The sequence below is a fragment of the Panulirus ornatus genome, chromosome 41 (assembly GCF_036320965.1).
Source record: "Panulirus ornatus isolate Po-2019 chromosome 41, ASM3632096v1, whole genome shotgun sequence".
NCBI lineage: Eukaryota > Metazoa > Arthropoda > Malacostraca > Decapoda > Palinuridae > Panulirus > Panulirus ornatus.
The window spans coordinates 15382138-15397566 of NC_092264.1; the positions used below are offsets into that span (position 1 = coordinate 15382138).

The 15429-nt window shown below is 42.3% G+C and overlaps 1 protein-coding gene across 6 annotated transcripts in view; it reads right to left on the reverse strand.

Moving 5' to 3' along the window:
* Positions 1-15429, reverse strand: part of LOC139761701 (uncharacterized) — a 41365-nt gene that overhangs the window by 15163 nt on the left and 10773 nt on the right. For 4 of the 6 annotated variants that reach the window (XR_011715595.1, XM_071686060.1, XM_071686065.1 and 1 more), the window contains exons 3-4: positions 15188-15316; positions 8134-8316 (exon numbers count right to left, since the gene is read on the reverse strand). Coding sequence is in view for 5 of the 6 variants with exons in the window: in XM_071686060.1 (XP_071542161.1) it covers positions 8134-8316; positions 15188-15316 (312 nt within the window). In the remaining variant the exon portion in view is untranslated. The remainder of the gene's footprint in view (positions 1-8133; positions 8317-15187; positions 15317-15429) is intronic. The other 2 variants (XM_071686062.1, XM_071686061.1) reach the window with 1 other exon arrangement.

The following is a 15429-nucleotide window of genomic DNA, read 5'->3' on the forward strand; positions in this document are numbered from 1 at the left end:
ATACCACATCGTTCTAATTCACTCTATTCCTTGCACGCCTTTCACCCTCCTGCATGTTCAGGCCCCGATCACTCAAAATCTTTTTCACTTTATCTTTCCACCTCCAATTTGGTCTCCCACTTCTCGTTCCCTCCACCTCTGACACATATATTCTCCTTGTCAATCTTTCCTCACTCATTCTCTCCAAGTGACCAAACCATTTCAAAACACCCTCTGCTCTCTCAACCACACTCTTTTTATTACCACACATCTCTCTTGCCCTTTCATTACTTACTCGATCAAACCACCTCACACCACATATTGTCCTCAAACATCTCATTTCCAGCACATCCACCCTCCTCCGCACAACTCTATCTATAGCCCACACCTCGCAACCATATAACATTGTTGGAACCACTATTCCTTTAAACATACCCATTTTTGCTTTCCAAGATAACGTTCTCGATTTCCACACATTTTTCAACGCTCCCAGAACTTTCGCCCCCCTTCACTACCCTATGATTCACTTCCGCTTCCATGGTTCCATCCACTGCCAAATCCTCTCCCAGATATCTAAAACACTTCACTTCCTCCAGTTTTTCTCCATTCAAACTTACCTCCCAATTGACTTGTCCCTCAACCCTACTGTACCTAATAACCTTGCTCTTATTCACATTTACTCTCAGCTTTCTTCTTTCGCACACTTTACCAAACTCAGTCACCAGCTTCTGCAGTTTCTCACCCGAATTAGACACCAGCCATTTCCCGCGTTAGCGAGGTAGCGTTAAGAACAGAGGACTGAACCTTAAGAGGAAATATCCTCACTTGGTCCCATTCATGTTCTTTCTTTCGAAAAATTAAAAATGGGAGGGGAGGATTTCCAGCCCCTCGCTCCCTCCCCTTTAAGTCGACTTGTACGACACGCAGGGAATACGTGGGAAGTACTCTTTCTCCCCTATCCTCAGGGATATTAATCATGCTTAAGAAAACTGTTAAAAAATGAATACTGTATTAGTCGATCTTTCGCTCAATATTCGTCTTATGTGGTCCTCAAATGTTGAGATAATTTTCTAAGCAACACGTATTTGTAACCCGTATTCATGTAAGACTTTAGTGAAAGTTCAACTTTGCACCATTATCAGCCTTGAACTTAGACTGATTTTGTCTGCTGTGGTGAAGTAGTGTTCAGGAAAAGGAGTGAGAGTGGAGAAGCGTGATTTGGAGCAATACATTTTGTTCCATAATATTCAGTTAGGCGTTTCTGATTATCATTACGAAGATAAGAGAAAATATATGGTTTAGAAATGATAGATTTACATGGGATGCTTGTTTAAAATCAGCAAAACAGATAATAAACTTACATAATTTTGCCTAACAGCTGAAATTTATGAGATTGTAGCAAATTGAGTTTAGTACGTTGCAGGGGCTAGGCGGAGGGGCGAACAAAAGCTTGGTCTGTCATCTGTTTGCTTACACATTAGCGGGCAGTTGGTGCCCTGTGTTTGGTACCTTTTGATGAGAATACAGAAAAATTCCGATAGACATCGGCTGATAGGTCAAAGTGAGAAATTTCAAAGGTTTGGTTGTTTTCCTACAAGTGTTTCACTTACTTATACCTTGATTATACCCATATTTTCCGGAATTTTCACAACATTCATCGTTTCCGTCATATCAAAAACTGTGGGTTTCTACGGCGTATTGATTAGCATGACACGCAAGGGTATACTAGGGTCCTTTTTCTAGGCGCGTCCGTCGGCCCTCAGCCTAGCCACTTGTTCAACCTCCCTTGGGGCTTCGATATATATATATATATATATATATATATATATATATATATATATATATATATATATATATATATATATATATATATATATATATATATTCCTCGCGTGTCGTAGAAAGCGACTAGAGGGGACGGGAGCGGGGGGCCAGAAATCCTCCCCTCCCTGTATTAACTTTCTAAAATGGGAAACAGAAGAAGGAGTCTCGCGGGGAGTGCTCATCCTCCTCGAAGGCTCAGAGTGGGGTGCCTAAATGTGTGTGGATGTAACCAAGATGTGAAAAAAGGAGAGATAGGTAGTATGTTTGAGGAAAGGAACCTGGATGTTTTGGCTCTGAGTGAAACGAAGCTCAAGGGTAAAGGGGAAGAGTGGTTTGGGAATGTCTGGGGAGTAAAGTCAGGGGTTAGTGAGAGGACAAGAGCAAGGGAAGGAGTAGCAATACTCCTGAAACAGGAGTTGTGGGAGTATGTGATAGAGTGTAAGAAAGTAAATTCTCGATTGATATGGGTAAAACTGAAAGTTGATGGAGAGAGGTGGGTGATTATTGGTGCATATGCACCTGGGCATGAGAAGAAAGATCAAGAGAGGCAAGTGTTTTGGGAGCAGCTGAATGAGTGTGTTAGTGGTTTTGATGCACGAGACCGGGTTATAGTGATGGGTGATTTGAATGCAAAGGTGAGTAATGTGGCAGTTGAGGGAATAATTGGTATACATGGGGTGTTCAGTGTTGTAAATGGAAATGGTGAAGAGCTTGTAGATTTATGTGCTGAAAAAGGACTGATGATTGGGAATACTTGGTTTAAAAAGCGAGATATACATAAGTATACTTATGTAAGTAGGAGAGATGGCCAGAGAGCGTTATTGGATTACGTGTTAATTGACAGGCGTGCGAAAGAGAGACTTTTGGATGTTAATGTGCTGAGAGGTGTAACTGGAGGGATGTCTGATCATTATCTTGTGGAGGCTAAGGTGAAGATTTGTATGGGTTTTCAGAAAAGAGTGAATGTTGGGGTGAAGAGGGTGGTGAGAGTAAGTGAGCTTGAGAAGGAGACCTGTGTGAGGAAGTACCAGGAGAGACTGAGTACAGAATGGAAAAAGGTGAGAACAATGGAAGTAAGGGAGTGGGGGAGGAATGGGATGTATTTAGGGAATCAGTGATGGATTGCGCAAAAGATGCTTGTGGCATGAGAAGAGTGGGAGGTGGGTTGATTAGAAAGGGTAGTGAGTGGTGGGATGAAGAAGTAAGAGTATTAGTGAAAGAGAAGAGAGAGGCATTTGGACGATTTTTGCAGGGAAAAAATGCAATTGAGTGGGGAGATGTATAAAAGAAAGAGACAGGAGGTCAAGAGAAAGGTGCAAGAGGTGAAAAAAAGGGCAAATGAGAGTTGGGGTGAGAGAGTATCATTAAATTTTAGGGAGAATAAAAAGATGTTCTGGAAGGAGGTAAATAAAGTGCGTAAGACAAGGGAGCAAATGGGAACTTCAGTGAAGGGCGCAAATGGGGAGGTGATAACAAGTAGTGGTGATGTGAGAAGGAGATGGAGTAAGTATTTTGAAGGTTTGTTGAATGTGTTTGATGATAGAGTGGCAGATATAGGGTGTTTTGGTCGAGGTGGTGTGCAAAGTGAGAGGGTTAGGGAAAATGATTTGGTAAACAGAGAAGAGGTAGTGAAAGCTTTACGGAAGATGAAAGCCGGCAAGGCAGCAGGTTTGGATGGTATTGCAGTGGAATTTATTAAAAAAGGGGGTGACTGTATTGTTGACTGGTTGGTAAGGTTATTTAATGTATGTATGACTCATGGTGAGGTGCCTGAGGATTGGCGGAATGCGTGCATAGTGCCATTGTACAAAGGTAAAGGGGATAAGAGTGAGTGCTCAAATTACAGAGGTATAAGTTTGTTGAGTATTCCTGGTAAATTATATGGGAGGGTATTGATTGAGAGGGTGAAGGCATGTACAGAGCATCAGATCGGGGAAGAGCAGTGTGGTTTCAGAAGTGGTAGAGGATGTGTGGATCAGGTGTTTGCTTTGAAGAATGTATGTGAGAAATACTTAGAAAAGCAAATGGATTTGTATGTTAGCATTTATGGATCTGGAGAAGGCATATGATAGAGTTGATAGAGATGCTCTGTGGTAGGTATTAAGAATATATGGTGTGGGAGGAAAGTTGTTAGAAGCAGTGAAAAGTTTTTATCGAGGATGTAAGGCATGTGTACGTGTAGGAAGAGAGGAAAGTGATTGGTTCTCAGTGAATGTAGGTTTGCGGCAGGGGTGTGTGATGTCTCCATGGTTGTTTAATTTGTTTATGGATGGGGTTGTTAGGGAGGTAATTGCAAGAGTTTTGGAAAGAGGGGCAAGTATGAAGTCTGTTGGGGATGAGAGAGCTTGGGAAGTGAGTCAGTTGTTGTTCGCTGATGATACAGCGCTGGTGGCTGATTCATGTGAGAAACTGCAGAAGCTGGTGACTGAGTTTGGTAAAGTGTGTGGAAGAAGAAAGTTAAGAGTAAATGTGAATAAGAGCAAGGTTATTAGGTACAGTAGGGTTGAGGGTCAAGTCAATTGGGAGGTAAGTTTGAATGGAGAAAAACTGGTGGAAGTGAAGTGTTTTAGATATCTGGGAGTGGATCTGGCAGCGGATGGAACCATGGAAGCGGAAGTGGATCATAGGGTGGGGGAGGGGGCGAAAATTCTGGGGGCCTTGAAGAATGTGTGGAAGTCGAGAACATTATCTCGGAAAGCAAAAATGGGTATGTTTGAAGGAATAGTGGTTCCAACAATGTTGTATGGTTGCGAGGTGTGGGCTATGGATAGAGTTGTGCGCAGGAGGATGGATGTGCTGGAAATGAGATGTTTGAGGACAATGTGTGGTGTGAGGTGGTTTGATCGAGTGAGTAACGTAAGGGTAAGAGAGATGTGTGGAAATAAAAAGAGCGTGGTTGAGAGAGCAGAAGAGGGTGTTTTGAAGTGGTTTGGGCACATGGAGAGGATGAGTGAGGAAAGATTGACCAAGAGGATATATGTGTCGGAGGTGGAGGGAACAAGGAGAAGAGGGAGACCAAATTGGAGGTGGAAAGATGGAGTGAAAAAGATTTTGTGTGATCGGGGCCTGAACATGCAGGAGGGTGAAAGGAGGGCAAGGAATAGAGTGAATTGGAGCGATGTGGTATACCGGGGTTGACGTGCTGTCAGTGGATTGAATCAAGGCATGTGAAGCGTCTGGGGTAAGCCATGGAATGCTGTGTAGGTATGTATATTTGCGTGTGTGGACGTATGTATATACATGTGTATGGGGGGGGGTTGGGCCATTTCTTTCGTCTGTTTCCTTGCGCTACCTCGCAAACGCGGGAGACAGCGACAAAGTATAAAAATATATATATATATATATATATATATATATATATATATATATATATATATATATATTTTTTTTTTTTTTTTTTTTATACTTTGTCGCTGTCTCCCGCGTTTGCGAGGTAGCGCAAGGAAACAGACGAAAGAAATGGCCCAACCCCCCCCATACACATGTACATACACACGTCCACACACGCAAATATACATACCTACACAGCTTTCCATGGTTTACCCCAGACGCTTCACATGCCTTGATTCAATCCACTGACAGCACGTCAACCCCTGTATACCACATCGCTCCAATTCACTCTATTCCTTGCCCTCCTTTCACCCTCCTGCATGTTCAGGCCCCGATCACACAAAATCCTTTTCACTCCATCTTTCCACCTCCAATTTGGTCTCCCTCTTCTCCTCGTTCCCTCCACCTCCGACACATATATCCTCTTGGTCAATCTTTCCTCACTCATTCTCTCCATGTGCCCAAACCATTTCAAAACACCCTCTTCTGCTCTCTCAACCACGCTCTTTTTATTTCCACACATCTCTCTTACCCTTACGTTACTTACTCGATCAAACCACCTCACACCACACATTGTCCTCAAACATCTCATTTCCAGCACATCCATCCTCCTGCGCACAACTCTATCCATAGCCCACGCCTCGCAACCATACAACATTGTTGGAACTACTATTCCTTCAAACATACCCATTTTTGCTTTCCGGGATAATGTTCTCGACTTCCACACATTTTTCAAGGCTCCCAAAATTTTCGCCCCCTCCCCCACCCTATGATCCACTTCCGCTTCCATGGTTCCATCCGCTGACAGATCCACTCCCAGATATCTAAAACACTTCACTTCCTCCAGCCTCTCACCATTCAAACTCACCTCCCAATTGACTTGACCCTCAACCCTACTGTACCTAATAACCTTGCTCTTATTGACATTTACTCTTAACTTTCTTCTTCCACACACTTTACCAAACTCCGTCACCAGCTTCTGCAGTTTCTCACATGAATCCGCCACCAGCGCTGTATCATCAGCGAACAACAACTGACTCACTTCCCAAGCTCTCTCATCCCCAACAGACTTCATACTTGCCCCTCTTTCCAAAACTCTTGCATTTACCTCCCTAACAACCCCATCCATAAACAAATTAAACAACCATGGAGACATCACACACCCCTGCCGCAAACCTACATTCACTGAGAACCAATCACTTTCCTCTCTTCCTACACGTACACATGCCTTACATCCTCGATAAAAACTTTTCACTGCTTCTAACAACTTTCCTCCCACACCATATATTCTTAATACCTTCCACAGAGCATCTCTATCAACTCTATCATATGCCTTCTCCAGATCCATAAATGCTACATACAAATCCATTTGCTTTTCTAAGTATTTCTCACATACATTCTTCAAAGCAAACACCTGATCCACACATCCTCTACCACTTCTGAAACCACACTGCTCTTCCCCAATCTGATGCTCTGTACATGCCTTCACCCTCTCAATCAATACCCTCCCATATAATTTACCAGGAATACTCAACAAACTTATACCTCTGTAATTTGAGCACTCACTCTTATCCCCTTTGCCTTTGTACAATGGCACTATGCAAGCATTCCGCCAATCCTCAGGCACCTCACCATGAGTCATACATACATTAAATAACCTTACCAACCAGTCAACAATACAGTCACCCCCTTTTTTAATAAATTCCACTGCAATACCATCCAAACCTGCTGCCTTGCCGGCTTTCATCTTCCGCAAAGCTTTTACTACCTCTTCTCTGTTTACCAAATCATTTTCCCTAACCCTCTCACTTTGCACACCACCTCGACCCAAACACCCTATATCTGCCACTCTGTCATCAGACACATTCAACAAACCTTCAAAATACTCATTCCATCTCCTTCTCACATCACCACTACTTGTTATCACCTCCCCATTTACGCCCTTTACTGAAGTTCCCATTTGCTCCCTTGTCTTACGCACCCTATTTACCTCCTTCCAGAACATCTTTTTATTCTCCCTAAAATTTACTGATAGTCTCACCCCAACTCTCATTTGCCCTTTTTTTCACCTCTTGCACCTTTCTCTTGACCTCCTGTCTCTTTCTTTTATACTTCTCCCACTCAATTGCATTTTTTCCCTGCAAAAATCGTCCAAATGCCTCTCTCTTCTCTTTCACTAATACTCTTACTTCTTCATCCCACCACTCACTACCCTTTCTAAACAGCCCACCTCCCACTCTTCTCATGCCACAAGCATCATTTGCGCAATCCATCACTGATTCCCTAAATACATCCCATTCCTCCCCCACTCCCCTTACTTCCATTGTTCTCACCTTTTTCCATTCTGTACACAGTCTCTCCTGATACTTCTTCACACAGGTCTCCTTCCCAAGCTCACTTACTCTCACCACCTTCTTCACCCCAACATTCACTCTTCTTTTCTGAAAACCCATACTAATCTTCACCTTAGCCTCCACAAGATAATGATCAGACATCCCTCCAGTTGCACCTCTCAGCACATTGACATCCAAAAGTCTCTCTTTCGCACGCCTGTCCATTAACACGTAATCCAATAATGCTCTCTGGCCATCTCTCCTACTTACATAAGTATACTTATGTATATCTCGCTTTTTAAACCAGGTATTCCCAATCATCAGTCCTTTTTCAGCACATAAATCTACAAGCTCTTCACCATTTCCATTTACAACACTGTAAATATATATATATATATATATATATATATATATATATATATATATATATATATATATATATATATATATATATATATATATATATAACGGCTGTGATAAAGGCATTCAGCTGCCCATACCGTGTCATTTACGAGAAAATAAAAGATATAAACAATGCTCCATATCACTCCTCACCACTCTACTGTTCCCTCAACACCACACCGTCAGACAAAGCCACTTGCTATCCAACGCCAAGATGCGAAGCTAAACTTAAGACATTTTTTACCAGCTTATTCTACCGGCTTACCTTAGGATTCGCGTAAACAGATTCGTATATGATTCTGACGGGCGTAATGAGTAAGGTGAAGGCTGGCGCGAGGGCGTCCTGCACCCGCAGGAGGTACCCGTCGATGATAGTGATGTACTTGTCTAGCCCAGCTGTCAGGCCCTGCCGCAGCCACATGAGCCGCACGCCCCACGCGTCCCACCACTGAAAACGAAGGTTTTCAGTGGTACCTCAAGAAAGAGGAGGGGAAAAAAGGAGGGAGCGGGCCTAGGTAAAGACAAGAGACTTCTGCTAGGCTAAGGCCTGGCGAAACCTGAACATTTGACCTATTACATTTGACCTAAAAACATTGAATTTTGATCAAGTAGATTCATTCTCAATGACATTAGTGTCCTTTTGTTTTATATCTCGAATTCATTAAGAATTGAATTGCTCATGATCTTTACGAAATAAAAGTGTTAGTAACCCAGTATTACGGTGCTAAGAAGGCGCTTCATGAGAAATAAGGTGAGGAAGAGTTATAGACACATAGACACATCGAATCTATTCAAACTTTCATTGTTTGAATCGTTTATAGTTATGATGACACACGATGTACCCCGTAGTCGGTCAGTTTACGAATGAAAATCGATGGTGTAGTCCAAGTGTGCTAGCAACCTTGTCATTCGGGGACTGAGACCTGTTCACAGCTCCTTGATATAGAGTTTTGATTACATATTTCTCCGTTGTATAGAGGTATCTAGAGTATGATAGAGACTGTCTTTTTAAACACTATGTTGTCCCTCGGTTGTATCAATATATCTGAACGATAGCAAGGTCTGTTCTTGTCAAACTTTTAGAAATGAAAGATATTTGTCTAAAATGACACTCCTTCCGGCGATATTAGGTTTAGGCTTAGCATTGCCTCGGAAACGTAGATCATCTCCCTCCCCTGTGCGCTTGGAGTGGGCGAGTCAGTCAATCGACTCATGTATAGTAGGGTAAAGTACAAAGAAGCGAAGAGGGAGGGAAGGAAAATAGGTACTAGCATCCTTCCTTGTACAAGCCACAGCGGCGTTTGCTTGCTGACATACCAAGATACGGAGGCTACCAGGGTTCGTCCTAGGCTCTCCCATTATCATCATCTCCACCGTCCAGAACAGAGTCTGCCTCAGGCCTGATAACGTATCTGTATGAGACAACGCATTTACATTACCGATATATTCCTCATACACACACACACACACGTGGAGCCACGGCCATCAACAGCCTCGCTCCTCTACTTTACACACTGAAATTTCCTTATGTTGGCAACATGGATGTTTTCTTCTTTTAACATGGTACGTATGTGAGGAAGGAGGTTGGTCTAGGATGGGAAGGGGTGTGTATTGATCAGATTTCTGTACTGAGACAAGTTGTGGAAAAGTGTGTGTGTGTGTGTGTGTGTGTGTGTGTGTGTGTATGCAGCATAAGGCATTAAGGGATGACATATGATAACGTGTACAGCATAGCGCTATGGAAATATTTTTCTTTAGCTCTGTGTTTGTGCGTCTGGAAGGCTTCTGAATGTTGTTAAGAGATTTTACAATGAAGTTGTGGCTGTGTGGGAGGACGTGGTGGCATGAGTTGAATGGTCTAAGTGTAGGAGCTGATAAGGTCGCGTGATGTACCCCCAGGGTTACCTAATGCCTCTGTGGGAGGGGCATTAGTGAGGTGAGAGCAAGGTCGAGTCATATTCATTACTGATGGAGTGGTAATATCCCACAGCTGCCGTTTGCAGATGATGCTGTGTTGTAACCTAAATCAGAGGAAGGGTTGGATATGATGGTGGGGCATTTGGATGATGTATGTAGGAAGAGGAGGAGGAGGTGGATGCTGAGAGTGGATGTTAAACAAATTGAGAAGCTAGTCTATGAAAGGAAGGAAGGAAGGAAGGAGAGGGAAACTGTAAGAGGAAATGAGGAAATGGAAGTCATGGATGAGATTAGATATTTGAGGGTAGAATTCAGCAAGGATGTCTCTGAGGAGGCTGAAGATGTGTGTGATATCACATTATGGAGAAAAAAAACAACTGAAAGCTTTGATGAAAGAAGATAAAAAAAGAAAAGAATAAAGGGGAGCAGGTGCAGATGTTGGTCCCAAACCTGACATAGTGATGTGAACCCCGCGTTCCTGTAGGCCAAGGGAAGTAAGAACGGAACAGCAGTAGAGATGAGTAACATGAGTAATACGATTAGATTCAAGAAGGGTGAAGAATAAACATGTGTGAAGGTTATGTGGGATGTGGAAACCATTCATGTGGCGCGTGGGTCAAATTCTTTCAAGATGATAATGTTATGTAGGAAGAATGTGGCAGGTTGGTCGAGAATATATGTAGTAGACGAAGGTACACGGAGGATAGGAGAGGTAGAGATGGATAGATGTCGCGGGAGGATAGATAAGGGCTAGGGGTATGTCAGGTAAGGTTGCCAGAGGAATGGTATTGGATCCGATCAAATGGGATGATCGTGTGTGTACATAGAATCACTGGAGACTTCGATCTCACGTCATCCGTCAGATTAGTGTGCACAGTGAATGAAAAGTAACACAAGTGCTTTTATAAGTGCAGAAGTAACACAAGGTCTTTTATAAGTGTAATAGTAATACAAGTGCTTTTATAAGTGTAGAAGTAACACAAGTGCTTTTATAAGTGTAGAAGTTTATGTTACACTTTGACACGCCGGGTTGTGGGTTACATCTATGTGTATGGAAGTGATTCAAAGGTTTATATGTTCCTGATTCAGCTCACCGAATCGCGAATGGGTAGATGGATGGGTTTAACATCATCTTCAAACATTAAACTAATTCAACATCGTCTTCAAACACCTACAACTTTTAACATGATCCTCAAATATCTGCAAGGTTAACATCATTCTCAAAGATTGACCAGATCCCCAAACATCTATAAGTTTAACATCATCCTCAAACGTCTCCAGAATTAACATCCTCAAACATGTTTACGTTTAACATCATCCTCAAACAAGTACAAGTTTAACATCATCTTCAAACATGTATACGTTTAACATCATCCTCAAACGTCTACGAAATTAACATCATCCTCAAACATGTATACGTTTAACATCATCCTCAAACAAGTCTAAGTTTAACATCATCTTCGAACGTCTACGAAATCAACATCCTCCTCCAACATCCAGTGGTAGGACTGGCGTCCCCTGGTAAGTCATGTACACAGATAAGCAACAGCTGCTGCCCCCCCTCCCCCAAAGACTTAACCCTGACGAGACACCAACCAACCAGGTTCCTCAGTCACCTGTCACGCCTTCCCTCACACTAAGATGATGAGGGAGTTTTCCAACCATCGAGAGAGTCTTTCTCTTTATACCAGCCTCAGAATCAGTTTTCCATTCCCTAAGAAAATCACGAAGGGAGCTATGTCATGCCACCATCATCATCTGGGTTCCTCCAAGCCACCAACAACGTCTGGGTTCCTCCAAGCAACACATGTCCCTCATAGCAACACAATCAATGGACTTTTACGCTCCCGTCTCCATGATGATCTTTCTCCTCTTGGTGTGTGTGTGTGTGTGTTGTGTGTGTGTTGTGTGTTGTGTTGTGTGTAGGGTCAGGAGGCAATAATCTGATATTTCCTTCTTTCCCACAATTATTTCCATCTCGCCAGGAATATCACAATCTTTCCTCCTACGACTCACATCTACGTATTCTCTCCCTCACTGAGCACTAGCTGCAATAACCACCTCACCAATCAGAGCACCAATGCCAGTCAAGTACATATTCACTTGCACCTTATATTCACTTGCACCTGAGCATATTTAATGTGCGCCAGTTTTTAAGAAGCCGTACACGGCAGCCAATTAAGTCTGTTAGCATTCCTTAGGCATCAGGTGACGCAGCAGATGTGGATCGTGAGTCTGGTGTTTATGTAAAGCGTCGTGGTGTTCCACTGGGCACGTTCCCACACGCCCACAGATGAGGCGGTCGAAATGTGTGATCACCGATTGACTCAACATCTCTCAGAGGGCAGCTGAGGGAGGCTTCACCTCGATCCCAGGCCCAGGGGAGAGGTAGCAGATGGCAAGGAACATCAGGTAGCTCTGATGTTACCTTACAGGTCAGCCACGTAACCTCGGAGTCCGAAGGAACAGTAGCAGTCGTAGTGGTAGTCTGAGTAGTATTATCATCAACACCGGTAGCAGTAGCATAAGTAGCGGTAGCAGCAGCATTAGTAGCAGTGAGGGTGGTGGTGATAGTGGTGGAAACACCAACAACACAAGAAACGCGAAAGAAAAATGCTCAAAAAACTGATTTCATTATGTGCGTAAGAGAGGCAGTAATGGTCGTAATTGTAGAGGCAGTGATGGTCGTAGTTGTAGAGGCAGTGATGATCATAGGTGTCGTAGCTGTAGAGGCAGTGATGATCGTGGGTGGCTGTAGAGGCAGTGGTGGTCGTAGCTGTTGTAGCTATAGAGGCAATAATGGTTGTAGTTGTTGTAGCTGTAGAGGCAGCGATGGTCATACCTACTGTAGGTATTGAGGCAGTGATGGTTGTGGATGTTGTAACTGTAGAAGGCAGGATTGTTGTAGCTATTATAACTATACAGACAATGGAAGCAGTACTATAGAAAAATTTGTCATGACAAGATTCGCCACTGCACCTCTTCCTTTATTAGAACCAAACGCTCACGGAGCAACTGTAAACATCTATTTATAATAACCTCTTTGTTGTACTGTATGGCAAGGGTGTTCATCACTGTCGGAGCTGCGTTTGTTGATCTTTCCCTCCTGTCATACCACTTTTCAAACTCTGGTATACCGTCAGCATTCACAGTTTCGTCTCTCAGTTCACATTAATTACTTTTATGCAATAAAAGTAATTTTTTCTTTACATCTTGGTTGACAAGTCGTTCGCTCAGTTTAGTATAATGGCCTCTAGATTGTTTTGGTTGTGAATCTTTCAAATAATTAATCATTATAGACACCATCAAACTGGTTTAAAAACAAGGTTGTGATAAAGTCACCCCTTACTCCTCCCTCTTCCATGGTGGATAAATTCATGAACTCAAACTTCTCACATGTAGCTCGGTTATCTTGATTCTTGTACAGGTTTTTATTGCTCTCCTCAAGACCTTCTTTATTAGCTCTTCGCGCATCGTAAAGTGCGGAGCCCAAACTTGTGAAATATGTTAATGTCTTGGTCTACTGATTTAAGGTGTGAACAGTTTGAAGAATATTTTCTTATCCACGTACTTAAATGCAGTTCAATATTTGCAAATAGACAGTTTGCGTCCTTTACAATTCTCTTGAGATAGGGTTCCGGCGACAAGTGAGCACCATATCGACTCCAAAGTCCTCTTTAAGCACAGGTTCCTGCAGCTTATTTCTTCCTATTTAGAATTCGATCGAGAGCTTCTCGCACCGTGTCCCGTCCTCATTACATTAATTCGGGTTGAATTTTAAAGCCATATTATTAGTTCAAACTGTATGTAACTCAAGTTTATGTCGTTCCACAGTAAAAGCTGTGGTAGAATGATAACAATAGAAATCATAGTTATTATACAAAGAGCTGTGACTGTTGCGGTAAAAACATGTGTCAGTCATATATTTTTGTCTTGAGAATACCTGTAATGGGAATAGAATTAACTGTTAAAACATCAAGTCAGCGGAAAATAAAATATTTCAAGGAAGCAGAGGTAACATTTCAAATACTTACAGAAAAAAACTGGTGAATCTGGTAAGATACACAGCAAAACGAAAGCTGACAAATGAATTCAGAGGAGTAAGAGAAAATATTATGCATTACCAGAGCGCGAAGTGGTAACTTAGGCAGAGGGTTAAAGCAAGCCAAAAACATCTCGCATATACACGCAAACATTATTTACATGTTTGGTAGGAAACTCTTAAGGCGGGTAAAGCCAACACACACACACACACACACGCGTAGCCATCCCGTCCATCAGTCATTTCCTTACGATGAAAATCTTGAGAAAACCAATTAAATAAAGGATATATGATCAGCAGTCTTATAGCTGTTCAGGTGGATATCCGCATTTAATTTCTGATGAAACTGTTCTGATAAATAAATGACATTTTAAACAGAAAAGTTGAATATTTATGTTATACTTGAATAGTTTTATGTTTTTAATATTTCAATGGGAATTATGCATATTTCATAAAGATACGGTTGAAGGAAATATGACAAATTTACATGTTTCCAGGCTAATATCCGAATTAGCGAATTAAATCCAGTATTTTATGGAACGATAAGTCATTAAATGCAATGTTAAATCCCGTATGACTTCCAAGATCCTTATACGCACCTCTTCAATATTGTGGTGTCTTACGGCATATTACCACATTCTAACTCCATTTGGTTATGAAAAGACAGTAGATTATAAAAGCACATATAGTTTATTAGATATCTGAAATGTATCATACAAACCAAGCATGTAGTAAGCCTAGTCTAAAATGTGAAATGGATACGCTGTTATCAACCACCACAATATTACAGTATAAAATCATAACGTTCATTACCAACATATTTCATGATTACTTTCTCTTCTTATAGAATCTCGTAATCTCCATGACAATCATTATATCGAGTCATGAATATTCTGTAATACTTGGGACAGTTATAAAAGGATTGCATATCATGAAATGTATGAGACACCGTATTATATTGGAAAAACGACAGAAAAATTCGTTGACTGAAGCTGGAAAGAGAAAAAAAATGTATTTAACAAGAGTGAGCCACAATGAAACGAACAGGACTAAAAACATATCACTGGCAGACAGAAGAGTTGACTTTGTTGTTGGATGTACACAAAACAAGCTGAACTACGTATCTCACGTCAGCAAAAGAGCGACCAGCGTCATCTGGCGCAGAACAGGGAACAGACCAACAAAACATGACTGAGCCACACAAGCCATAGCAAGTGGGAGGCGGGCTGGCCAATCTCTCGCCCCACTAAGTAAGCCCCCACTACTTCGCCTTGCCATTACTAAACAGATGCGATGCTCCAGCCCGATTCAAATACGGTCTAAGGCGAAGCAGAACCTGCTTGCTTAGCTGGCCACTAACCCACTCCAATCTCTGCTGTGTGTAGTCCAGGAAGCGGAGGGTCATGGTGTCCGTCCAATCTAGCAAGGAGAGCGCTGGCTGCGGCCACGGCAGGTTGTGCAGGAACGTCCACCACCACACCAGGACCATCTGCAAACACACACAAACTGGTCGAGAGTCTGTATTTCAAACTGCTTCATATATTTTTCCCCATGCACTTGAATACTCAGTATTCATAAAGTGACAGCACTTCGAGGATAGTC